Source organism: Mesoplodon mirus (genome assembly GCF_964341445.2).
Source record: "Mesoplodon mirus genome assembly, chromosome: 11".
NCBI classification, from domain to species: domain Eukaryota; kingdom Metazoa; phylum Chordata; class Mammalia; order Artiodactyla; family Ziphiidae; genus Mesoplodon; species Mesoplodon mirus.
This window is the reverse complement of record NC_138987.1, coordinates 56,005,170-56,030,826: the sequence shown is the minus strand read 5'-3', so window position 1 is coordinate 56,030,826 and position 25,657 is coordinate 56,005,170. Positions and strand designations below refer to the sequence as shown.

Sequence of the window (25,657 nt, the reverse complement as noted above, 5' to 3'; positions counted from 1 at the left end):
GCACCGGAGAGCCAAGGAGGAAGCTGCAATGCCCTTCATGACCAAGCTTCGTAAATCACACACAGTTCTGCAGTATCCGTCCCATTTTATGTACCAGCCTGCTTCCATGTAGAAGGTATGAATACCAGGAGGCCAGGATTTTTGAGGGGTGGGTGGGTGGGCATCCTGGAGAATGGTTACCACAGGTTCAAATTGCCCCAGTTCTCCCTCTCTCTCCCTCTCTCTCATTTACAGTTGGTTTATTTGAATCAGGATCCAATTCAGGTCTACACATTGCATTTTCTTGAAATGGCTCATAAGTCTTAACCTCTAGGTTCCTTTCCCTCAATTTTTTTTTCTTATTTCATTCTTCCTTCTTTGCCTTTTCTTTTTCTTAAAAAGGAATCTAGGTTGTTTGTCCTTAGAGTTTTACTAGATTTTGCTGCTTGCATCCCCATTATGTCATTTAACATAGTCCTCTGACCCGTCTTCCTTGTAAACTGGTACTTGATCTAGAATGTAATATGCCTGAGATTCAACTCTTTTTTTGGAAGTGTTGCTTACTTCCATCAGGAGGCATATGTCAGGTTGTCTCTTAATATGATGTTGGTGGCTATTGATTATCATCTCCTAGCTTCATTATTTCGTCAGAGGATTAAAATAGTGATACTAATCCTATAATTCCTTCATGTAATAGCTGGAGTGCTTCTATAGAAACTTTTACTTACTTTTCGATTACCCTGAAGTACAGTTTATACAGAAAAGAAAGGATAAATGCTGCTGTTTATTGACGAAGTGACTGGTTTCTTGCATCCATCAAAGCTGACCAATATTTTTAAAATATCATGAACTTTTGAGTTTATTGATGCTCAAATTATCCCATCTTCGGCCAGGAGGAGCCTCTTTAGATTAGCCCCTGAGTCCTTTTGAACGATACTACAGTAGTCATCTTTGACAGCTCCTTTGCTTTCTGGCATAACATTATGTTCCAGGTTCATCTTGTACATTTCCTGGGCCATTTCTCCAAGGAGCTCTGCTTCCTTTTAGTGAGACAGGAGAGAGACCACATCTGGGCATTAGTGTATAATTGCCTTTCAACTAGCCCCCTTCCCCAAGTCTACTCTCTAGTCACCTGAGGTGTGGGGACGTAAATCTGACCATTCCCTTGCTCAAGCCCTTCAATGGTCTCTGCTGCCGTCAGGACAAGGCCAGCTCCTTAGCACCAAACAGCAGGCCCTCAGTTATCGTTCACCCCCCTTCTCATTTCCTACTGGTCCCCTCCGTAAAATTTACAACCCACAATCGCACTCCCAGCACTCCCCATGCTGAATCATGCTCCTGTGCTTCTCATACTAATCCCTTGACCTGAAAACACCCACTCCTACCACTGCCTTTCTAACCTCATCCCTTGTCTCACTTGACTCAATCTTCGAGATTTCACCTTAGTTCAGGTTATCATCGACACTTTTCCCTGAACCAGGAGCAGGGCTGTCTCTCTTGTCCATGGCCCTGTGTTTACCTGTAAGAACTTAATGTCTGCGTGTAGCTCTCCTGCACTGCTCCGCCACGGCTAAAAAGCAGTAACTATATCCACCTCTAGCCCCAGCATGGAGCACATTACCTGACACCAAGTGGATGCCCCCATCTGATCCCCTGCTTCACAGAACAGACCATCTATTCTCCCAGCACAGACATCCTTCCACTTCCGCTGCCCACCGATGCCTTCCCCGCTCTAGCTCAGCCTGCAGGTCTGCTAGGCGTGGAACGAGCTGTGTGTTAACCTCTTCCGTTTAATTTGTGACTGGTGGGCTAGTTGGGGGAAGACTAAAAGGGAGCTCACTGTCCTGCTCTGGTTACAAAGATTGAGGGTGCGAAGATAGTACCTGAAACACCTCACATTTCCCGCTCCACCTCAGCTGGGGCCTCAGCCAGGAGTCAGAGTAACAGGAAGCTGTTTACAATGAGGGTGACAACCAGAGGGCAAGCGTGACAAAATGGGAGTAACCTGACTGTAATGCAAATTTTGGTTTATAATCACATATATAAACTCTATGAGGACAAGGATTTTTATATTTTCACTGATGATTCCTACCGTCGAGAATAGAGCCGGGCCCAGTGGGTGACCACAGATACTGCAGACCACGATACTTGCAAAATGAGGGAATTGTCGTGCTTTTTCCATTATGCATCCCCAAATGTCAAAGCTTGGCTGTATATTGGAACCAACTACACGTGCTGCTACCATGAACCCCCTATGATAAAGGCTGGGTAGGAGGACCAGAAAAAGGCCTGGGCTGTGTATGGAACAGAGAATATCCCCAACATCTGTGGCAAGCTGGGGCTACAGACTGAGAGGCCCAAGTGGGGGTCTCTTTATTTCTATTCATACCTAGAACAAACTTAATCCTGTCCTACTCCCAGCCCCAAGAACAAGAAGTCAGACAGCACCCCAAACCCCCCATTCAGCTGTGGCCTTGAATTTCACACACACTTATACCAGGAAAGGTTAAGGAATTTTCTTTATTTTTTACAAATTAAGACTATGTAGATTCCATATATTTCTGAATCAAAAACACCTTTGTCTTCACAGTATGAGTTAGAGAATGCAGCCTGAGCTGGAAACCAAGGAACTAGAAAAGAAAGTGATAATTACAGTGATTACTGTATTAAAAACCTGTTAGGCATTTTCTTTAAAAGTAGTTTTTTATATCTTGTCATTCTTGGCACTGTTTCTAAAGAAAAGCTCCTCATCCCAAGCAAAAAAAGCACAAGAGGTGGAGTTTGGCTTCAGGAGATGTAACTCAGATTCTCAGGCCTAGCAGAGAATCAACAAATGTATGGAAAGTTGCTATTGGGGGCTGAATGGGAAGGAAATCCCTTTTAGTAAATTCTCAAGCCACAGGCTGGAGACAGCAGCTAAATCAGAGGGCAGCATCCTCTGCAGAAGCGAGCCATTCCGAGTCACACGCCACTCCAGAAATCACACAGCCTGGGAACAAAACTGTTTCATGGGATGGCACAGTGATGTGGTGCACTGTGAACCAGTAGCCACTGGGTCAAACTGGGTACTGGTTGTGAACAGGGAAAGCCAAAAATGGTGTCCTACTAGCAATGAGTTTTCAATGGCTCAGTTCCCCTTACTTTAAAGCCCTGTGAGTAGCCAGAGCCACAAATACTCCCAAGGGTGCCTGATCTTCTGTGCCAGCTGGCTGTGGCAGCTCACAGGGAAGGAGCTGGTGACCCCATTAGTACTGCCCCCCTACACTTGCAAACACAGAGCTGTAGGAAAGCAGAAGTCTTGCAGGTTTGGTTGCCCAGCCCCTGCCTAAAGGCTGCAGATTTCCAGAAACAGGTGAACAGACCAAAACCTGAAGTGCATCTGTAAAATGGACATTTACCTACTGCCCCAAATCTCTGGCCTGACACTACCTATTAGTGCCCAAGATAAGACAAAAACGCACCTAAGGACTGTTATGAATGCTGCCTCCCAAGCCATCACGGCCCGTGCCACTGGTGTGAACAAAGACCCACTCAGTTAATGGGGGAGATACTACTCTCCCCTGCCCCAAACAGGCCCTCATTTGGGTCTGTCTGGCAGGATTAGTCACAACTGCCTCAGAGGCTCAGCCATGCCGCCCCTTCTCTATCCTTCCTCTCCCGGGACCCTTAATCACAGCCACCTGGTAGAGGCCACTCAGTAACTAAGGTAGTGATCAATTTAACCAAAAAAAAAGGGCAAGTCTGGGAACTCTACATTATATCTTGCCATACATAATCAGCCATTTCATAGATGCCTGACAAGAATTTCCCTTTGTGCTAAAACCCTCCCACCCCACGGATGGAAAGCAGGCAGATTCCGAGGGCCAGACAAGAGACTGGAAAGGGAACCTACACAAATCTACACTCCTTTCGTGACAGCAAGGCAGAAAGGCATGTATGCCAGACCAGCAGTGACTCCGGCAGCTCAGGGGAAGCAAAGCATCCACCAGAAGAGGCTTTTCATGTTCTCTGTAGGGGTTGGCAGCTCAGACATAATAAGCCTGAGTAACAATGGGACCAGCAAACGTCTTTCCAATGGAAAACACACTGCCTAGTCCCATAGGAAATGCGCATAAAGCAAACAACGCTGAGGGAAGAAGGGTGGAGCAAGGCGTCTCTACCAAACAGTTCAGGTCCACTCGTGAAGCTCAGTCGTAAAGCGGACTCCTGGAGTTTGCTTCCTCTGCGGATCCCGCTCCTCATCACGGCGGACTGGCTGCCTGAGCAGAGGAAGAGGCTAGGGATGGGGGATGGCAGAAAAGGGAGCGGGGAAGAACCCCAAAAATATGAAGCCAAACTCCAAACTATATTTCGCTAATCAGTTTTTTGATCAAAAAATTCAAAATAGAGAAAACCACAAAGTACAAAAGCTTTTCTGATGCTTTTCATTATCACAGAACACGCAACCTGTAATGTGTGCAAAGAGGAAATGAGGGGCGGAGGGAGAGGAAGTCAAATTGGGGAAGGCTGGATGGTCATTTCACTTCTTCTCCTTCTTCTTATCCTAGAAATGGAGGAAAATTACCCAGTTAACTTCTGGCATTAACATTTAAGCTAAAACTCTTGAGTCAGCCGATACCTCACTGCCTTTGGTTAGTGATTGGAAGGGATCCGGACAGTAAAAAGGGAGGAGAGATGCTCCTTCAGTATAGGAGGAACTAAATCTTAACCATCTTCTGCTGGTGGTCTCCCAAGTTGCTACAGACTTGACAACCATCAAGGTTGATCAGTTGTTCCCGTTGCTACCCCATGAGTAGCTAGGTGGGCTGCCTAACCACTCCTGGCTACTCACAACCACGACAGCTCAGATCCCAACCACTGAAGGCTGCAGACCAGCGGTCTACCCTAAAATAACTAAATGAGAGGCCAAGACCAAGCCAAGATCAACTTCCCATTAGGCCTAAGAAGAAAGCATAAATCCTCGGCATAAATCAACATTCGAAATAATACAGTCCAGTTGAACTCTTCATTGCACTGGGGGGAAGCCCAGGGTATCATTACATGGATGAAAAGGATGTTGTTTTGACTGAAACTGGAGGACCTGCTTGGTCCTCAGTCCAGTCGCGGTACAGACCAGACAGAGGACCACCAATCCCATCTGGTCAACTGCTTCCATCACCACTGCACCGACTCACATTCCACCTTACATTCTGTTAAGAAAGGCCTGTGCTTTCATTTGTTCCTCTACTACTGGAGTGGATGATGTTTGCCACTCACTAACCCTATATAGAATGCCTCTCCTGAAAAAAATTAAGACTAACAAATGGGTAAAATTGGCCTATTTCTAAAATATATATACAAAAGCTGGTGGTATTATATAAATCCTCTAGGATATCTTTTTGAGTCACAACTATCTTTACAACCTTTAAATTCCTCATATAGTAGACTGTTTCTTGTTGCCACTAAAGCTCTTTTCCTTTTGAAACTAATCTCAGGGATTCATTTAAAAAAGAAAAAAAAAAAAGGATGATTTTTACTTGTTCCTTTTTCTCCAACAGCTAAAGACTTCTAGTTGAACTCTTACTCAGTGGCCTGCCTTACAGTTACCCTGGACCCACACAGTGTGAGCAAGTTCTCAAGCTTTAAGTACACACAGATGCTGAGCTCAGGAGCCAGTCTTTCATCTTTGGGTGGTGCTAACCTTCTCATTCATAGCCAGGATCATCATGAGTTTTCTGAAGAGAGTAACGAAATCTAAGAAGAGGTCAATGCAGTGCCTGAAAGAGAAGAACCAGGTCACAAACTGCACTTCCCACTTTCCTTTATCCACAAGCCCACAAAGGTGCAGAACACAGAAACCCCGCCCCAACCCCAAGAGTCAACTTCACCAGCACTCCACCACCAACTAAGTACAACTCTAGTGTCTGAGATCCTCTTCAACTCAGCAAAGCCATGGAGCATAGAGAAAAGAAAATTTAGACTCTGCAGAGGCCTAAGTCTGAACCCTGGAACTACCATTAACTAGCTGAGATTTTGAGAGGATTACTACATTAAAAAAATTATATGCATATCTTCTTCTCATTGTTAAAGGCTTAAAGAATACAACAGTATTAAGAGTAAAAGGTGAAAGATCCCTTTCCCTCTCCTCTGCCTAGAGGTGGTAACCACTATTCAAAGTATGGATAATTAAATACATATTATTAGTCCAACTTTTAAAAATCTGATGTCTTTCAGGAATTGAGGGAAATGATGCTTTTTGGTGCACAGTTCCAAAACCATAGATATCCTATCACGTATGCCCCTGAAGGCTGGCCACATAAGTCAGCCAGTGCCATCTGGTCCACTCTTATTCCTACCGATGTGGAAAGAAAGGGAAGCCAAGCAAAAGATCATCCCAGAGAATCAGAAAAGAGTCGTCGAAAGGAAGATTATGCCTCCCCGCTTCATACTCATTAAAGACCAGGTTTCACACTCACCAGATATAATCTTTATCTCCATTTTCAGCCTTTTCAATAATGAGCTGAGTATCAAAAAGGACAAAGCCACACATGACCACCAGCCCCACATACAGGTTTGCCTAACAAAAGAAGAATGAGATGAGGTTACCATGTGGTAAACATTGTAGAGAAAAAACAGCCATACCTCTTTCTGGCCCTTGGCTGCTCGAAAGTACATCGAACGCTAACCCTACAGACATTAACATTCGTGGGAACTGAAGCCCATAGTGAAGACCGTATTACTTCCCTAGGCACAATTCTGCACTTATTTTTTCAGGTCACTGGAAGAGCTTCAATCATTTTAACAAGGAGCCACTGCTGGACTGGCTTTAGAAAAATGATCTCTGAGCAAACCATATCCACTGCAATGCCCAACCCCTGTTCAGTTTGTACTTCCACCTGTAGCAGAAGGCTCCGTCCTGGGAGGGTGAGTGGTGAGGCTTCAAGAGCACTGCCCCACAAAGATGAGAATTCTGAGTCTATCTTGGCTAAGATAGACTTATTAAGCAAGAAAAAGAAATGCAAGGTAAATGGCTGCTGCAAAGTTATATGCAAATCTCACCTGGAAAAGCCAAATGGATCCAAAGAAAAGATTCCCCAGGGAAGACAAGAGCATCAGGCTCATGGCTGACATCAAGATACCTGTAAGAAAAGACAAAAAGCCATCTTGAGAAAAGCCAAAGCAAAGCAAGGCAATCCCATTAAGACCATTCTTTACTTTCCCCACAAAATGAAGGCTTTCAATTTCAACCCAACAGTCACAAGTTGGAGGTGAGGGTAAAGGTCCTAGTGAGAATTCTGGCTAAAGTGGAGACCCTCTCCCTATTTTCCAGTCCACACATACCTCCCAGAAACAGGTAGCTACGGCGCCTGGCATAGAGTGCACTCAGGGTGAAGCAGGTGAAGATCATTGCTGTGCCCAGGAAGGCGGTGGGAAGGATGCTGTTAAGGGAAAAGACCATTGTATCAAGGGCTACAGGTATATAATCTATATTTAGAAGGTATATTTAGAAGGTATATTCATAAGACACTACTACCATAGTTACCTGGGGTTGATGGCAATGCACAAGTCCAGAGCAGGGCCCAGGCCAACTCCTAGAAAACAAAAAGCCGCAGACACAGCATTAACACCAATTTCTGAAGAGGATTCTCATCCAAAAGCTGATCATCAATAGCATGGGCATGCCTACAGTCCTAGAAAACAACAAAACAAGTGGACTAACGTAATTAAATCTTTCTCTCTTCCATCCTTAACTGTTTTCCAGAGAACAAATACTCGACTGAGTTATTTATGGACAGACCTGCACAACTGTCCCCTTGGCTGAAAATCATAGATGACCCAGGAGGAATAGACATTAGGAAAAATGAAGCAGGCATGTCAAACATTTTCCAGCTAAATTATAAGGCTGCAAAACTCTGAAGAGCAGTGATGTGAGACTGTAATGTAGGCCACATCAGGAATTAGATGAAAAGGATAAAGAGCAAAGCAGTGCCTTGTGGCCAACAACCTGTAGTCATGAAGGCTGACTCCCTCTGTAGCAGAAAAGGCCAGACCGGTTCTGCAGGTGGACACTTGCCAACAGGAGGGTGCAGCGGCAACCTGTTCCAGCTCCAACATCTCTACTCTGGTTTTTCTCTCCTTTTGATAACCCCACCCCTTTAGTACCTTCAAAAACTAGCTTTCCCTGATCTAAAAATCTTAAATCTCTAAATCCCTTCCTTTCTACAATTTCTTCAACACTGTATAGATTAGACGCACTCAGAACGAGTTGTACTAACTCAAATGTTGCTTTGCAAGTATTTTTACTATGTACCTTGAGACCTGTTTTCCTTAATGACAATTCTAGAAGATCTGCGCTTTTAATTCTTTTCTTGAGAATCAGCAAAGTGCCCTGTAGGATGGATCTCAATGTATGACTTTAATTAACTGTCCACAAGATTCAGAAGAGATGCTCCTATGATAGTTTCCAGTTGAGTTCAACTAGGTCAGATTCCTGGCCTAGTTTAGTCCCATGTCCACCATTAACAAGTTATGCTACCTAAGCTCTTAAACGTCATTCATTCAAGCATACAAATGCTTATTTTTGGATACAAAAGTAGAAGTCACAGACACTAGTCACAAACAGCCTTCTAGATGGGGAAGCAAGATGCACCTACATGAAATAAGAAAGCAACACAAGGCACACTCAAATACAAGATAGGATGGTACAGTGTGCCAGTTGGGGTGCATCAGAATAAATATATATCTTGGGCCTTAATCTAAAGAGATACTAAAAATACAGTGTCCCTCCCTCAAAGTTAAACCAATCCCTTAACATACCTGTAAGGAAAGCAAATCCAGCAAGAAGTCCCAGTCTTTTTTGCTCAGTTTCATGGCTATGAGGTGTTGCCATCAGCCAAATCATCAACCCCAGGGAGCCCAAGGCAGAGAGCAGGCCAGCCTGTTAGATGCAGTCAATAATTAAACACTTGAAAGTATCAAATTTATTTTGCAAGAGACCTTATCGGGTTCAAATATTCACCTGGACTTCCTAATATTTGTTTCTAACCTGGAGGCAGCAGAAAAGGCAGTGAGGGCTGAGGAGAAAAACCAGAAGCTTGAAGGACAAGGTCAGGACCATGGTGGATGCTGGAGGCAGTCCATTAACTGTAACTGCCCAAGTCAAATTATAAGTCTGACCCAAGAAACAGAAAAGATGAATCAAAGTGACAAGTGCTTGAAGCATATTCCAATCTGCAGAACAAGTAGGAATGACCTCTTTTTGATCACTTTAAAACACACACACACACACAAATGTATATACACACACACAGAAAAAACTGAATGACTGTGCCCACCCCCTCAAATTCATGTTTAAATCCTAACCCGCAATTTAATGGTATTTGGAGGTGGGGTCTTTGAAAGGTGATTAGATCATAAGGGTGGAGCCTTCACAAAAGGAGATTAGTGACCTTATAAAAAAGATCCCAGAGGGCTCCCTTGCCCCTTCTACCATGTGATGACACAGGAGAAGATGACTGTTTACATAGGAAGCTGGCCCTCACCACAAAACAAGTCTGCCAGCACCTATCATGATCTTGGACTTCCCAGCATCCCAAACTCTGAGAAACGTTTGTTGTTTAAGCCACCCAGTTTATGGTATTCTGTTATAGCAGCCTGAATGAACTGAGACAGAGAGTAAGAACCAAAATGTTAATTTAGGATGATGGGATTATGGGGTTTTATATTTCCTTCTTCTCACTAGTCTGTTTTCTAAATTCTCTACAATGAACATGCATTAGTTTTATAAGAAAAAAATTTTTTGTTTTAAAGCAAGTGGGAAAAGTTACAAGCATTAGAAAGAGAGGAAAATCATCAAGGATGTATGTGGACACCAAAGTTCCTTCCTTCTTTTAAAGGTAGAGTCAATCCTCAGTTTTCACAGTAGTTCTGCTTTATACAGCCACTGTAAGCAATGAATCAGTGATACTGAACAAATGTTCCTGGAGGAAATAAAGGTTTAAGCTCTTTCATTGGATATATATTGTCGAGTCATCAACATAGAACTCGTGCCCAGCCGCACTGTAATTCATGCCTGAACAAAGCTTATCTAACACACGTATTTTCTCTATAAGGCACATCACAGTCTTGCACTTAGCAATACCACTCAGCACTTTTTTTTTTTTTTTTTTTTTTGCGGTATGCGGGCCTCTCACTGTTGTGGCCTCTCCCGTTGCGGAGCACAGGCTCCGGACGCGCAGGCCCAGCGGCCATGGCTCACGGGCCCAGCCGCTCCGCGGTATATGGGATCCTCCCAGACCGGGGCACGAACCCGTATCCCCTGCATCGGCAGGCGGACTCTCAACCACTGCGCCACCAGGGAGGCCCCCCACTCAGCACTTTTTAGCACTATGCCTGAGGCCATTTTAAACATCAAAATCACCAAGAAAAATTATAAAAACGGAGAAAATGTGGCACTAAATAGACTATGAAAAAGACACTTGTTTACAGTATGAGAGCTTGAAAGAAGGCAGTGTTGCCTTGTTCAATCTCAGCTAGAACATGGTGCAATGGACAACTCGAATTTTTTGCCACTCTGTGTATGGCTGCAAAGGTCCACAAAAGCACCGTGAGAACTGATTTTAGGGTTACAAATGAATTTTGCTGAGTAGGTAAATCACAAATACAGAATCCATGAATAATGAGGATGACTATATTTCACTATATTACTTAAAAAAACAAACAAAACACAACCAGAAACCAAAAGGGCCACTTCTGCCTAAAAGGTAGACTATGTTTTAGTCTGAACTTGAGGGATCAAAGCCCTATCTTTGAGTGTCTAGAGTAATTTTTCACACAACTTCTGCCAGGAGGTGCCTGAGCAAAGGGATGCCTGATCATGCCACTCCCAGCAGGGGCAAATGCCAACACAGGTACACCCCTGTACTTACATTAAAAAGGTCACTCCAAAACGGACAAGTCTTGGTTTGTGAGCTTCAAACTTTTCGAGTACTCCTCAACCATCCCTTTTATTGCTTCTAGCCAAACTCAAACTCTCACTCAACAAAGGAAAATGAGTTTCTCCAAGAATAAAATGGGCCAAATCCTTAAAGGTCTCAACCCTGTCTCTCCTGATAATCATACAATCAGTGTTTTGTATCCAAGTACTACACAGTCATTCAGGCAAAAAAAAGAGGAAGAAAAGATAAAAAAGTTACTGTGCAAAACCACCCCAGCACGCAGACGTCTCCCCAGTGGGTGGGGGTCTTGTGTGTCAGCAGCACACTGTTCAGTGTCAGGGCCAAAACATCCTGTTTTCAGTATCTAGAGAGGGCAGAGTTGCCAGAAAAATTAAATGGTTCTGCATGTCCTGATTTACAACTGGCTCTGGCTGGGTTCAGATCCCAAACTACTGAGAAGTATTAAGGAAGGACATAGGCTTGTACCACCCTGCTGAGCTAGTTTCTTCCTAATGCGATCTGGGCCACAGCAACTAGAGGAGAAAACTGCTCTTACCTGAATGAAGTGGGTGACCACATGGACATAGGCCCCGGCAGCCGCAACAAACATACTGAGGGCAAAACTGGCATAGACCTTCTTCAGGTGCTGCTGTGTCGAGGGGGTTCTAGGAAAGAATGTTAATAATGGCCATTACTCTAGGACCAATCTCATCTCTAAGCTAAGAATAATCTTCCTTCTTCTTCCCAGGGAATATGTAAAAGTTTTGGCACAATAAAAAAAAAAGAACGCTTTGAAAACTAGGTTCACAAACAGAAAATCTTAAATGCTGAGGAAAGCCCCAATGCCCAAACTATGAACAATCATTACCCAAACTATAATAACTAAATGGCTTTCCAGCGACCACACCGCAGCCCTTAGACTTTGGGTGCTTTTATCAGATCCTCTGGATTCTAGCAAAGTTAATATGTTAGTTTATACGTACAAAAGTTAATACACCAGGAAAAGGAAAAGAAACAAGATATAAAGGGAAATGTAATATGGAAGTACAGTTAAGGTCAAAGCACTTACATGTGGGAAAATTTAAGGAGTGCATCAAAGTTGATCTTCCGATCAAATATGTTCATGATGCTAGAGTCTGTGGGACACAGCCTCCACTCTGTGGAATCAAGGAAATAAGAAAAGTTATTTTAAAGATACAAGGACACACAAAATAACAAACAACTTTCTTATGAAAAACAGCAACATACAAGTTTGGAAAAATGAAAGTTATATCTAAAATCCCACTGCCCTAACACCATTTGCATTTTTATATATTTCCTTCTAGAATACATTTGCAATCATACACAACCATTTTAAAGGGGTCAGAGGAACCCATCTTCTTCTCCCCAAACTGTTTCATTACTAGCATTTGATTTCTATTCTTTCAGAAGATAATCTGCCCCTTTAACATCTTTTTTTTCTTTTTTCTTTTTTTTTTTTTTGGCAGTACGCGGGCCTCTCCCGTTGCGGAGCATAGGCTCCGGACGCGCAGGCTCAGCGGCCATGGCTCACGGGCCCAGCCGCTCCGCGGCATGTGGGATCTTCCCGGACCAGGGCATGAACCCAAGTGCCCTGCATCGGCAGGCGGACTCTCAACCACTGCACCACCAGGGAAGCCCCATCCTGCCCCTTTAAAAGAGAGTTTGTTTCTTTGAGAAATTCTCTATTAGCAAGCTAGTTAAAGGGACCCAGTCTTACTGGAACATAAAGCAACTTGTCATTTTTTCAAGATGCCAGAGAATTCCCTCAGCAAAGGCACAGAAGTTTAAAGATAAAAAAGAAAAATTATAAAGCTGGGTCTGACACTAGGGCTTGCATTTTTCAAATATACATTTAGAAACTTTCCACCCAATGCAATTTAGAACTGAACTGTAAGGGAGCCACAATTTTAAAAAGAGGAAAGTTCCTCCATGAAAAAGAAATTTGTGCAGAGAGAATTTTTTAAAACACAATCTCAGAACCTTTCTTACAGAAGAGTTGGAATAGTACAAGGAATTTCTGCACACTTCACCCAGATTTCCTAAATGTTAGTATGTCACCATATTTGCTTTATCCCCCCCATATAGCAATACATGGAGACCTTTTCTTAACTATGCAAGACACAGTGCCTCTTTACACCTAAACACTTCAGTATGTATATCCTGAAAACAATGATCAAAATCAGTAAATTAACAATAATACAATACCATTATCTAATCTACAGACCTTATTCAGATCTTGTCAACTGTCCCAATTGTCAGAAAGGGCATTTTAAAACTGAACTACAACCAGGTTACATTACATCAATACCATAAAGTCATGATCTTAAGTTTTGCTCCCTCCCCTATCTCAATGCAATCCTAAATAAACACATTTAACCTACAGAACTAAAAATCTAATCAAGAGCTTTCATCCTTCCTAAATATCAATCCTCCAGATTCTTATTAGACCCATAATACCCATTCATTTCAAATCAGCCAAAAACGGGGGAGAGGAGGGGATTAACGCTAAGTTGTTGGAAAGACAGGCCTACTACTCACACCCATTCTATCAGCACCTAGCCCCAATACTCAGCAAAATTAATCCAGGCAATAAAAGTTACAATCCCCAAACTGACTTCCCGAGGAATCCTGGGCCAGTGGAAAGATGCCATCCTTAGAGTCACAAGCATCACTACCGCTTGTTTCCTGAGGCGCTCTCTCATATATGGAACAATTACAATGGCTGGCTTGCTCTCTCTGATTTCCTCTTTCCTTTCTCACCAACATCCCTACTCACCTCAACTGTATTGTTAGTTTTGTTCTTAAGGATATATACAGTGAGAAGCTGCAGAACCTACTAAAGCCGTTCCTCTCACCTCCAAGTCACGGGGTTCTGGGCCCTCTTGATCTAGATGGTGCAATGGTTGCAGGCTATTGCACAGCCAACCAAAGCCTTCCATAACCATGATGAATCCGTCCTCTAGAGAACACACTTACAGGATGGCAGAATCCAGCACCTGCAAAGTGTCTTTGTTTAAAGCTTCCATTAACAGCCTTAATGACATCCCTAGACAGAACTTGCAACAGCACTGAAGCAACCTTCAGAGCCAAGTTTCTCAGTATTCAAAACAAAGCTAGAGTGCCTCCTGCTTCCAATTTCAAGAGTTCAGGTGTGTGTGGGTGTGTGTGTGTGTTAAATCCTCAAATATCCTGGGGATTATTAGTCAGAAAGGGGCAACACTCTGTAACCAGACCCCACTGAATGGAAACTGGGAGGGGAGAATGGCAGTTTGCTCTCTGGCATTTCCCAGGGGCTACTGACTGTCTCTCTTACAACTGCTGATGGAAAAACCAAAACCATCAAAGGTTGTGAGGGTAGGAACAGAGGTGTCAAATATGAATTTCTCCATGATTTAGTGCCTTGCAATTTAAAATCATTAAAAAATTAATTAAAACCAGTTTTCCAACATCACTACCAACTCTAAAATTTAAGTGAAATATGTAATCACCAAATTTTCTGGATGCAAAGGTACACAGCAATTTTAGTAGCAGCAGCTTCATGGGGAAAAATGCAATAAAGTATACATTTAATAAATATGACATAATTTCAGAACTGTTAAAATTAGAGGGGAAAAAAGTTAGGTCTTAGAATCAAGGAAATATACGACAGTTTGCTCTCGGTCTGTTCCAGACAAACAAGAACTAACATACAGATAAGTAATGAGTTAAAACTGTTCTTATAACTTTTGCCAGATAGACTAAACTTACCAGTTTTCTATCTTAGCCTCAACTACTTGTGCTCAGAAGCTGTAGAGAAAAGGTATCTACGTTTCAATGGTTCATATGCAAACTCAGCTAAACAAGATTAAATTGCATTCATAACTCAAAAATAGCAGCTCCCATACCAAAAGTATTTTCAGCCCCAGGGACAGACAGCTCTCAATAGGGCTTGAAGTATTCAAAACCATTAACCAAGTAACTCAGCTAACATTCCAGAGGGGCCCCCATAGTTAAGCGACAATCTCGGTTTTAAAAAAAAGTACAGGGAATTCCCTGGCAGTCCAGTGGTTGGGACTCTGCATTTTCACTGCCGAGAGCCCAGGTTCAGTCCCTGGTCAAGGAACTAGGATCCTGCAAGCCGTGCAGCGTGGCCAAAAAAATAAACAAAATAAAAAATAAAAATAAATGTAAAAGTACATTAAAACAATAAATTTTATGTTATATATATTTTATCAAAATAAAGGGAAAACGTATACTACAAGTTACTCAAAAATTATTCATTATAGGACTCCCCCTAACATACACTGAAGCCCATTACGGAACGGATACCAGCACTGGTCTGTCTCACCCTGGACCCCAACTCATACAGAGTTCTATACTCAAATCTAAAATAGGGAGGTGGACAGTGCCTCAGAGACTCATGGGAAATATGCCTGCACTGCATTTGTAAATGAGAAGTAAATGTTCAGGTGTTACATAACCAAATTCCTTTAATTTAGTTTAGAGACTCATTTTATGCCTTCATACTTTGAAAGGCAGGATACCAAAACTTGTCAAAATTTGTCATGCATATATTGCTCAAGCTTTGTTGGAAGTGTCACCATCCATGGTTCCCCAGGCCAACCTCTCTGCCAGAGCCACCCGAAAACAAAACAAAAAACATATTGCACAATAGGACTTCCCTGGTGGCTAAGTGGATAAGAATCCCCCTGTCAATGCAGGGGACACGGGTTCGAGCCCTGGTCTGCGAAGATCCCACATGCCATGGAACAACTAAGCCCATGCGCCACAACTACTGAGCCTGTGCTCTAGAACCCGTGTGCCACAACTACTGGAGGCCATGCACCTAGAGCCCGTGCTCCGCAACAAGAGAAGCCACCACAAGAAGCACACACATCGCAACAAAGAGTAGCCCCAGCTAGCCACAACTAAAGAAAGCCCGCGTGAAGCAACGAAGACCCAGTGCTGCCAAAAAAACAAAAACAAAAAAACCCTTACTGCATAGGTTTATCAAGATAGAAAAACTCAAGTAAACACATTGTTTTGAGTTAGGTATTCCTGGGGTCTGCTTTTGTTTGAGGAGGAAAGGGCAGCAGGGGCAGGTAGGAGGGGACAGATATTCTTATCAATTAACATCTCTGTCTTCTTACATATTGTTAAATCTATTGTTGTTTTCTAAGAATCTTCCTTACCCATGTCCTAAAACAAAATATTATTATCAACAGCCAAGCCTTAAATTAAAAAAAAAAAAATTCTCCTCAATCTTATTCCAACACCTATTAAGTACAATGCATATGAAACATGGCCAAGTGGCCAAAAGCTATACAAAACAATCATGCACTTAGTATTCATTTTTTAAAAATCCTTGCCTTTGACAAAGAAAAGCTTGCTGGCTCCTGGAGCCAGCCCAGAAGCTGCCTCAGTGTATACAATTTAACAACATTAAACAAACCAAAGAAACATTGTTCACACATTTAATTAAACATTCAGTGCATGAATTGGTTCTTCATTCCTGTTGTAGTAATTCAACCATCTTGAATCCTGTTCCCACACACCCAAAGGGACCAAATTGATACTTGAGAGAAGAAAAATCTCATGTGGTTAAAAAAAAAAAAGGTGGTGGTGGGGGAATTCTAATTTTTTTTAGTAGTTCTTTCTACTGAATAGTTTGTAGACTCTACAACCATGTCCCTAGCATAGTGGTTAAGAGTACAGCCTGCAGTGTTTGAATCTTGGCTACTTCCTTAGCTGTGTGATGGAGCAAGTTTCTGGCACTTAACCTCACTGGTTTCAGTTTCCTCATTTGTAAAATAATAACACTTAACATTCCCTACTTCATACAGATGAGGACTAAGTGAGATAATACAACGTGCTAAGAATAGTGCTTCGAATAGTGCTTCGTGCTAAGAATAGTGCTTCGTACATAAGACCAGATCAATATATTAACCATTGTTTTTACTAGTGTAATTCATTACTCTCATGTCCTCAGTGCACGATTTTCCCCTTTTTCTTAAATTTTTGTTGTTGTTTATAATCATTTAATGAATGTTCCAAACACACCCTTCACAGGCTACAGATGATGATTTTCCCTTTTAGAAGTCTAGTTTTAGGGACTTCCCTGGCAGTCCAGTGGTTAAGACTTTGCCTTCCAATGCAGGGGTTAAGGGTTCAATCCCGGGTCCCCCTGGGATTGTGGGAGCTAAGATCCCACATGCCTAGTGGCCAAAAAACCAAAACATAAAACAGAAGCAATATTGTAACAAATTCAATAAAGACTTTAAAAATGGTCCACGTTAAAAAAAAAAAATCTAGTTTTAGAAGACATTTATCATAGGCCTAATTTACATATGCTCTGTATTTTAATTTTAAAAACGTATTATTCAAGAATTAGAAATGAAAAAGGAGGGGCTTCCCCGGTGGCGCAGTGGTTGAGAGTCCGCCTGCCGATGCAGGGGACACAGGTTCATGCCCCGGTCTGGGAAGATCCCACATGCCGCGGAGCGGCTAGGCCTGTGAGCCATGGCCGCTGAGCCTGCACATCCAGAGCCTGTGCTCCACAATGGGAGAGGCCGCCAACAGTGAGAGGCCCGCAAAAAAAAAAAAAAAAAAAAAAAAAAAGAAAAGAAAAAGGAGAAGTAACAACTGACACTGCAGAAATACAAAGGATCATGAGAGATTACTACAAGCAACTATATGCCAATAAAATGGACAACCTGGAAGAAATGGACAGATTCTTAGAAAAGCACAACCTCTGAGACTGAACCAGGAAGAAACAGAAAATATAAACAGACCAATCACAAGCACTGAAACTGAAACTGATTAAAAAATCTTCCAACAAACAAAAGCCTAGGACCAGATGGCTTCACAAGCAAATTCTAACAAACATTTACAGAAGAGCTAACACCTATCCTTCTCAAACTCTTCCAAAATACAGCAGAGTGAGGAACATTCCCAAACTCATTCTACAAGGCCACCATCACCCTGATACCAGAAAAAGATGTCACAAAGAAAGGAAACTACAGGCCGATATCACTGATGAACATAAATGCAAAAATCCTCAACAAAATACTAGCAAACAGAATCCAACAGCACATTAAAAGGATCATACACCATGAGCAATTGGGGTTTATCCCAGGAATGCAAGGATTCTTCAGTATACACAAATCAATCAATGTGATACACCACATTAACAAAGTGAAGAAAAACCATATGATCATCTCAATAGATGCAGAAAAAGCTTTCGACAAAATTCAACACCCATTTATGATAAAAACCCTCCAGAAAGTAGGCATAGAAGGAACTTACCTCAACATAATAAAGGCCATATATGACAAACCCACAGCCAACACTGTTCTCAATGGTGAGAAACTGAAACCATTTCCTCTAAGATCAGGAACAAGACAAGGTTGTCAACTCTCACCACTATCATTCAACATAGTTTTGGAAGTTTTAGCCACAGCAATCAGAGAAGAAAATGAAATAAAAGGAATCCAAATCGGAAAAGAAGGAGTAACAGTGTCACTGTTTGCAGATGACAAGATACTATACATAGAGAATCCTAAAGATGCTACCGGAAAACTACCAGAGCTAATCAATGAATTTGGTAAAGTAGCAGGATACAAAATTAAGGCACAGAGATCTCTTGCATTCCTGTACAATAATGATGAAAAATCTGAAAGAGAAATTAAGGAAACACTCCCATTTACCACTGCAACAAAGAGAATAAAATACCTTGGAATAAACCTACCTAAGGAGACAAAAGACCTGTATGCAGAAAATTATAAGACCCTGATGAAAGAAATTAAAGATGATACAAACAGATGGAGAGACATATCATGTTCTTGGATTGGAAGAATCAACACTGAAAATGACTATACTACCCAAAACAATCTACAGATTCAATGCAATCCCTATCAAACTACCACTGGCATTTTTCACAGAACTAGAACAAAAAATTTCACAATTTGTATGGAAACACAAAAGACCCCGAATAGCCAAAGCAACCTTGAGAAAGAAAAACGGAGCTGGAGGAATCAGGCTCCCGGACTTCGGACTATACTACAAAGCTACAGTAATCAAGACAGTATGGTACTGGCACAAAAACAGAAATATACATCAATGGAACAGGATAGAAAGCCCAGAGATAAACCCATGCACATATGGTCACCTTATTTTTGATAAAGGAGGCAGGAATGTACAGTGGAGAAAGGACAGCCTCTTCAATAAGTGGTGCTGGGAAAACTGGACAGCTACATGTATGAACGAAATTAGAACACTCCCTAACACCATACACAAAAATAAGCTCAAAATGGATTAAAGACCTAAATGTAAGGCCAGACATTATAAAACTCTCAGAGGAAAACATAGGCAGAACGCTCTATGACATAAATCACAGCAAGATCCTTTTTGACCCACCTCCAGAGTAATGGAAATAAAAACAAAAACAAATGGGACCTAATGAAACTGAAAAGCTTTTGCACAGCAAAGGAAACCATAAACAAGATGAAAAGACAACCCTCAGAATGGGAGAAAATATTTACAGATGAAGCAACTGACAAAGGATTAATCTCCAAAATTTATAAACAGCTCATGCAGCTCAATATCAAAAAAACAAACAACGCAATCCAAAAATGTGCAGAAGACCTAAATAGACATTTCTCCAAAGAAGATATACAAATTGCCAACAAACACATGAAAGGATGCTCAACATCACTAATCATTAGAGAAATGCAAATCAAAACTACAGTGAGGTATCACCTCACACCAGCCAGAATGGCCATCAAAAAATCTACAAACAATAAATGCTGGAGAGGGTGTGGAGAAAAGGGAACCTTCTTGCACTGTTGGTGGGAATGTAAACTGGTACAGCCACTATGGAGAACAGTATGGAGGTTCCTTAAAAAACTGAAAATAGAACTACCATATGACCCAGCAACCCCACTACTGGGCATATACCCTGAGAAAACCATAATTCAAAGAGAGTCATGTACCACAATGTTCACTGCAGCACTATTTACAATAGCCAGGACATGGAAGCAACCTAAGTGTCCATCGATGGATGAATGGATAAAAGAAGTTGTGGCACATTTACACAATGGAATGTTACTCAGCCATAAAAAGAAACGAAATTGAGTTATTTGTAGTGAGGTGGACAGCCCTAGAGTCTGTCATACAGAGTGAAGTAAGTCAGAAAGAGAAAAACAAATACTGTATGCTAACACATGTATATGAAATTAAAAAAAAATGGTTCTGAAGAACCTAGGGGCAGGACAGGAATGAAGACGCAGACGTAGAAAATGGACTTGAGGACACAGGGAGGGGGAAGGGTAAGCTGGGACAAAGTGAGAGAGTGGCATGGACATATATACACTACCAAATGTAAAATAGATAGCTACTGCGAAGCAGCCACATAGCAGAGGGAGATCAGCTCGGTGCTTTGTGACCACCTGGAGGGGTGGGATAGGGAGGGTGGGAGAGGGATGCAAGAGGGAGGAGATATGGGGATATATATGTATGTATAGCTGATTCACTTTGTTATAAAACAGAAACTAACACATCATTGTAAAGCAATTATACTCCAATAAAGATGTTAAAAAAAAAAAAATATATATATATATAATTGAATCACTAACTCACAGCTAGCTATAACCTGAAGGCATATTTACCCTAATGAGAGAGTAAAATTAAATGGGGGGGAGGGGGAATCTAAGAAAATTATAAACTGGAATTTGAAGGAACCTGGTAAATCTTACTACTGATTAAAATGACTTTTGTTTAAATGGCATGCCTCTCCGCTGGTACATTTACACTGTACCTCCTGTCCCCCAGGACCACAAAGGTGTTTTGAGTCAGCCTAATGACCACTAAGTGATAATGTGATGTGGTAGAGAATTTGATGAAGTAAATGTTTATTAGCTTGATGCTTTCCTTGCCACCCCTAGGAGGTAGATCAGTTTGATTTCAGGAAATCCAAGAAATTCTGTCTCGACTAGGGCTGGGCTTTGATTGTCCTAGATTTGGACTCTAGATGTCCCAGCCCATCCCTTAACTTGAACCAAAATCCCTGGATTAGGTAACCCTGAATCTCTAGGAGGCTGCCTCAGAACCAAACCAGTAACTGGAGATGGAATGCCTACTTCCTTCAATAAATTATTATTATTTTTTGCATCAAATGGACACTGTTGAATCTCCCTCTCTATAAGCACAACTGTTTGACAAACTGAATCGCAGAACGGTCCCAATGTCCTAAATACATAATCATCCTCCAGTATAAACCAGCAATCCCTGCCTAATAAAACCATATTTAGCCCAAATGAGAGTAGACATAGATTAGGACAAACAGCACACCCACTCAGCCCTCATCCTTGAAGCTCTTTTTTTCCCAAGTGTTTTGGATTCCAGTTAATTGTTCAGGAACTTTTCTCACACTTTTCACAGTAAGCACCCCCCACACTTAAGTCTCTAGAGTAAATCTAGACCCCCCATCATCTAATCAAGTGTTGCGACCACAAATCAGCATTCCCCAGCTGGCTCAGAGAGGAGCCTACCTTAATAGAGGGTCACTGAAGTGGCCCTAAAAGCCAGTCTCTACAGTTTTTCTCTCCTTGGTTCGAATACTGTTTTTGAAAACAAAAATGAGTATGTATAATATAAAAGCTACTTCATGAAATTTGGTTAGAAACTCTAGAGGAAAACAAGGTGGAGTAAAAGACACTTCTAGCAGATTCTACCGCCAAGTCAAAGTAGCAAAGGAAAATTTAGCAGGATAGTGCATCAAGAGAATATTCAGTGTTTTCCCAGAGGAGACTAATACCCTTGGGTAGTTTATGAAATAAAGTGAAACTCTTCAGGCTAGCAATAGTACCTTTTATAACAATACCACTGACTGCATTTATATGAAATTAAACAAATTTCAAAGTGTTTTATTATATACACTATTCCCTTTGATCATCACACACATGAAGAAAGGACAAGAATGATTAGTCCCACTTTAAAGATTAAAAAGTAAGTTCAAAAAGGCAGCATAATAGTGGCACGAGCACTCGATTTGGAGTCACAAGTCCTGCCATATTCTATTGGGGAAATCATTTTACCTAAGGTCATCTAGGCTTCCTCATCTGGAAGGATGATTAGCTAACACCTGCTCTACTAAGCTCATTGAATGCCAATAAGAAAACCTGTGTGAAATTACTATAAAGTGCTAAACACTTTACAATGGACATTAAATGGACATTAGTACTGACCAACATCAGAGAGTTGAAATAAATAGTAGAGCCACGGACTTCCCTGGTGGCGCAGTGGTTAGGAATCCGCCTGCCAATGCAGGGGACACGGATTCGAGCCCTGGTCCGGGAAGATCCAACATGCCGCGGAGCAACTACTGAAGCCCGCGCGCCTAGAGCCCGTGCTCCGCAACAAGAGAAGCCACCGCAAGAAGCCCGCGCACCGCAACGAAGAATAGCCCCCGCTCGCCGCGACTAAGAGAAAGCCCGCGCGCAGCAACGAACACCCTTAATGCAGCCAAAAATAAATAAATTCATTAATTATTTTTAAAAAAATAGTAGAGCCAGAAATCAGGTTAGGGGTCTTCTGACCTCTCAAGCCTGGTGCTCTTTCTACTATTACACCTTACAGCAGAAAAGCAAGTTTTCCTTAAAGCAGTTTCAGCTATAGGTCAAGAGAAATTGTAAAACAACAACAACAAACATATTTTGATTCCTATTATACTTTTCTGCATTTTTCAGCATTTCTAAGTACGAACCATATGCATAAATCAAGAAAAGATGTGGAAATGCTGACCAAATATCTGGATTAATTTTACCTTTCCTTTTTAGGAGAGCGAGACTTCACTAGATCAATAGTGGGGAAGGGAGAGAAGGGAAGAAAGAGGGTACTAAGCCAGGTTTCCACAACAAAATGAATAATGGAATTAGGAAACTCTGAATCCAAATTACAGACTGCATTTCTCAAGGATTCAACCATTCTGACCCCACTGGAGGAAAATGGCAGAGAATCTAAATGTCAACATACTCTTGAAGCGAGGCCAAAAAAAATATTAGACAAGGAGGAATAATAAAACACCAAAGAGGGTAAATCAAATAATTACAGAAATGTGTTTGCAGAAGCCGTAAGAAATGCAGTTATGAAACTTTTATCTTTCTTGAACTTAATTCTTAAACTACACATGCAACCAAAAGATAAACTTGAAATAAATAAGTAACTAGAAAAGCCCATTCGCCATTAACCTTTAACCCTGAAATTTTTGTCTATGTTTCAGGCACAGTCAGCTCTTCTAGTGATTACACATTCACAACTTAACTATTGCTGGAACAGAGACTCAAGTTCAGAAAGGGTTTTTTTGTTGTTTGGTCAATGGAAGGCTCATGCGGCAGGCAATGCAACTTGGGCTGGCACCGGGCTGCAATTCCTCACTTAATAAACACACAAAAATACCACAGCTCCAGCACGTACGTCCAAGAAAAAAAGAAAAGCAACCGCCCAACGACGCCTTTCCTGAGCGGACTTTAAGAAAGACGCCCACAAGGCCCAGGACCAAGCAAAGCCAAAGCCACCTCACCTGTCCAAAGGTAACCAATCAGACCAGAGCGGGGCTGCCCTGGGGGGCTGGCAAGCCAGGCCTGGCCCGGGTCTCTCCTCACCTCCCGCCTCTGCTGTTGGCTTCCAAGTAAATAAGGAGCCTCGCAGGTCACAGAGACGTGTGACATCACCCGCCCCGCCGTGACAGGGCAGCCTGCCGGACCAGGCCCTCCTGAGTCCCAGCACCCGCCGCTCACCCAAATGGGGCCCGGCCAGAGGACCCCCAGCAGGCCAGGGATCTGTCGGGTGGGGCGGCTATGACCACAAACCCGTTAGGTTTCTCTTTCATTCTCCTCGGAAGGAAGGTGCGGGGGACGTGCCCTGAATTCAAGGGATCAAGGCTGGGCCTGGGCCGTCTACACCGGGCGGAGGAGGAGGAGGAGGGACGCGCAATGGGGGGGAAGGAAGGCCAAGAAGGAGCCTTCGCTAGCGCTAGCGTGCAGAATCCGCGCCTCGACGACCCCCAGAGACCCCTTGGACTCGTCCCCGCCCCTCCCCCGCTCCGGTACAGTTGCGCATGCGCGGTAGTAGTTGTCGTTTTCCTCCCCTCCCCGCCTAGCTTTCCGGAGTCCAGTTGTCGACCAGGGCCCACTTTCCCCAGGATGCAGTCAGTCCGAAAACGGAGACTACTCCCACTCTTGCTCAAGCAACAACTGCTAACCCTCTTTCCATTTCTCACTCCCGGTTTGCGCAGTCCTAGCTTCAGACGTACCTTCTGACCCGCCGCTCAAGAGTCCAAACAGCCCTCCTACCACCGGATGTGCTTCTGACTCTCCCAGGGTCCGCTCCGGACTCTTTGCCTCGCGTCCGCCCCTCGAGGGAAGCCCCGCCCCCGCGTTCCGCTTAAGGCAAGTTCTCATTGGCCGTTGGTTGCACTTCTGCCTTTCCATTGGCTGTACGTGCATAAACAACGGCTGCTTACTTCCGAGCCATTTGCTTGACGCCCGTGTCGATCAAGACTCTAGCCGCCAACCAGCGTCGTAGCGAAAGATATCCGCCTTCTTCCCTCATAGTAAGAAAGGGTCGCGGTCCAAAGCCGCCTCTAGTGGACAAAAAGAAGAGGGGCAGGCCCCACCCAAGACACAGGGCAAGTAATTCAGCCTCCAATACGCGCGGTGGGATAGCACCGCAAAGTCCCGGGATTCTGGTTTTAGGCTGGTCATGGAATGTTAAAGGGGGAAAGAGATTCAGAGAACACCTAGAAAAGCGCTCTCACAAGGGCCAATTTACCGTGAATCTAGTGAAGCTTAGAAGGCTCAGCGAATCCTCCAGGAACTCGAGGAGGAATTAGCAGCCCCAGTCCTGCATCGGACGCACGGACCCCACCCTGGAGATCACCCTCTAAGCCTAAGTGGTGGTTCTGGGGTCTTGGGCGGGGCCAGCGGGTTGCAAGGACCACCTCCCCATCCACCTTGCTTGGGGGAGGTGGGTATTAGTGCAGTGGGTGGGAGGGGAACGAGTGTGGCTATCTGGCTGAGTTGCTCTGGCAGCCCTGAAGAAAGCCAAGGAAAATCAAAGGACTGGAGCTCCCCGAGGACAAGAAGCAATACTTGCGCAAGAACTTATAGTAAGGAGTTCTAAGACTGATTAAAAAAAAAAAGTTTCTGCACTATCAATTTTTAAAAAAACTTTTTTTTGCTAATTTATCGTTCTAGTATCGCTTAATATCTTATAAAAATAATACAACATGGTCATACGAAGAGGCAAAGAGTATGCAGCCAAAAAAAGAAAAAGATAAAAAAAGCATATCGTGGTTGACAGGCAAGTTAGTAATAATAATGTGGGTTTTTTGAATTGTGTTATGTTTGTGGTTTTGGCAGCATTTAAAAATCTGTAATGATTTCTTATTCTAAATAAATATTGACTTTATTACATAATTTTTTATTCTTTTTCTTAAATACAGCCTTATAATTGTAGATGTTTGGGGCTGCACAAAACATAGATGCAACCCTGCCCCTCATTTTACAAATAAGGAAACAGTCCCATGGACAGAAAATGTTCTCGCAAAATAAGAGAAGAAATTTAGATTAAGCATTTGATCAGTGAAGATCAAATCAGAATGCAGGATTTAGGAAACTGCTTTCTAGAAGGATAGAATAGCTTTTTTTTTTTTTTTTTGGCTGCATCTCCCGACCAGGGATGGAACCCGGAGGAACCTGGGCCCT

The 25,657-nt window shown here is 42.7% G+C and overlaps 1 protein-coding gene across 1 annotated transcript; it reads right to left on the bottom strand.

Moving 5' to 3' along the window:
* Nucleotides 1-2,481: 2,481 nt before the first annotated feature.
* On the bottom strand, nt 2,482-24,312 carry TMBIM6 (transmembrane BAX inhibitor motif containing 6). The gene is made up of 10 exons (XM_082636062.1): nt 24,205-24,312; nt 11,965-12,052; nt 11,452-11,560; nt 8,776-8,896; nt 7,502-7,550; nt 7,300-7,397; nt 7,018-7,097; nt 6,435-6,535; nt 5,660-5,735; nt 2,482-4,522 (listed from the first exon to the last, which is right to left on the bottom strand). Exons 2-10 carry the CDS (start codon nt 12,018-12,020, stop codon nt 4,499-4,501), a joined length of 714 nt encoding a protein of 237 aa, XP_082492188.1. The 5' UTR covers nt 12,021-12,052; nt 24,205-24,312; the 3' UTR covers nt 2,482-4,498.
* Nucleotides 24,313-25,657: the final 1,345 nt, after the last annotated feature.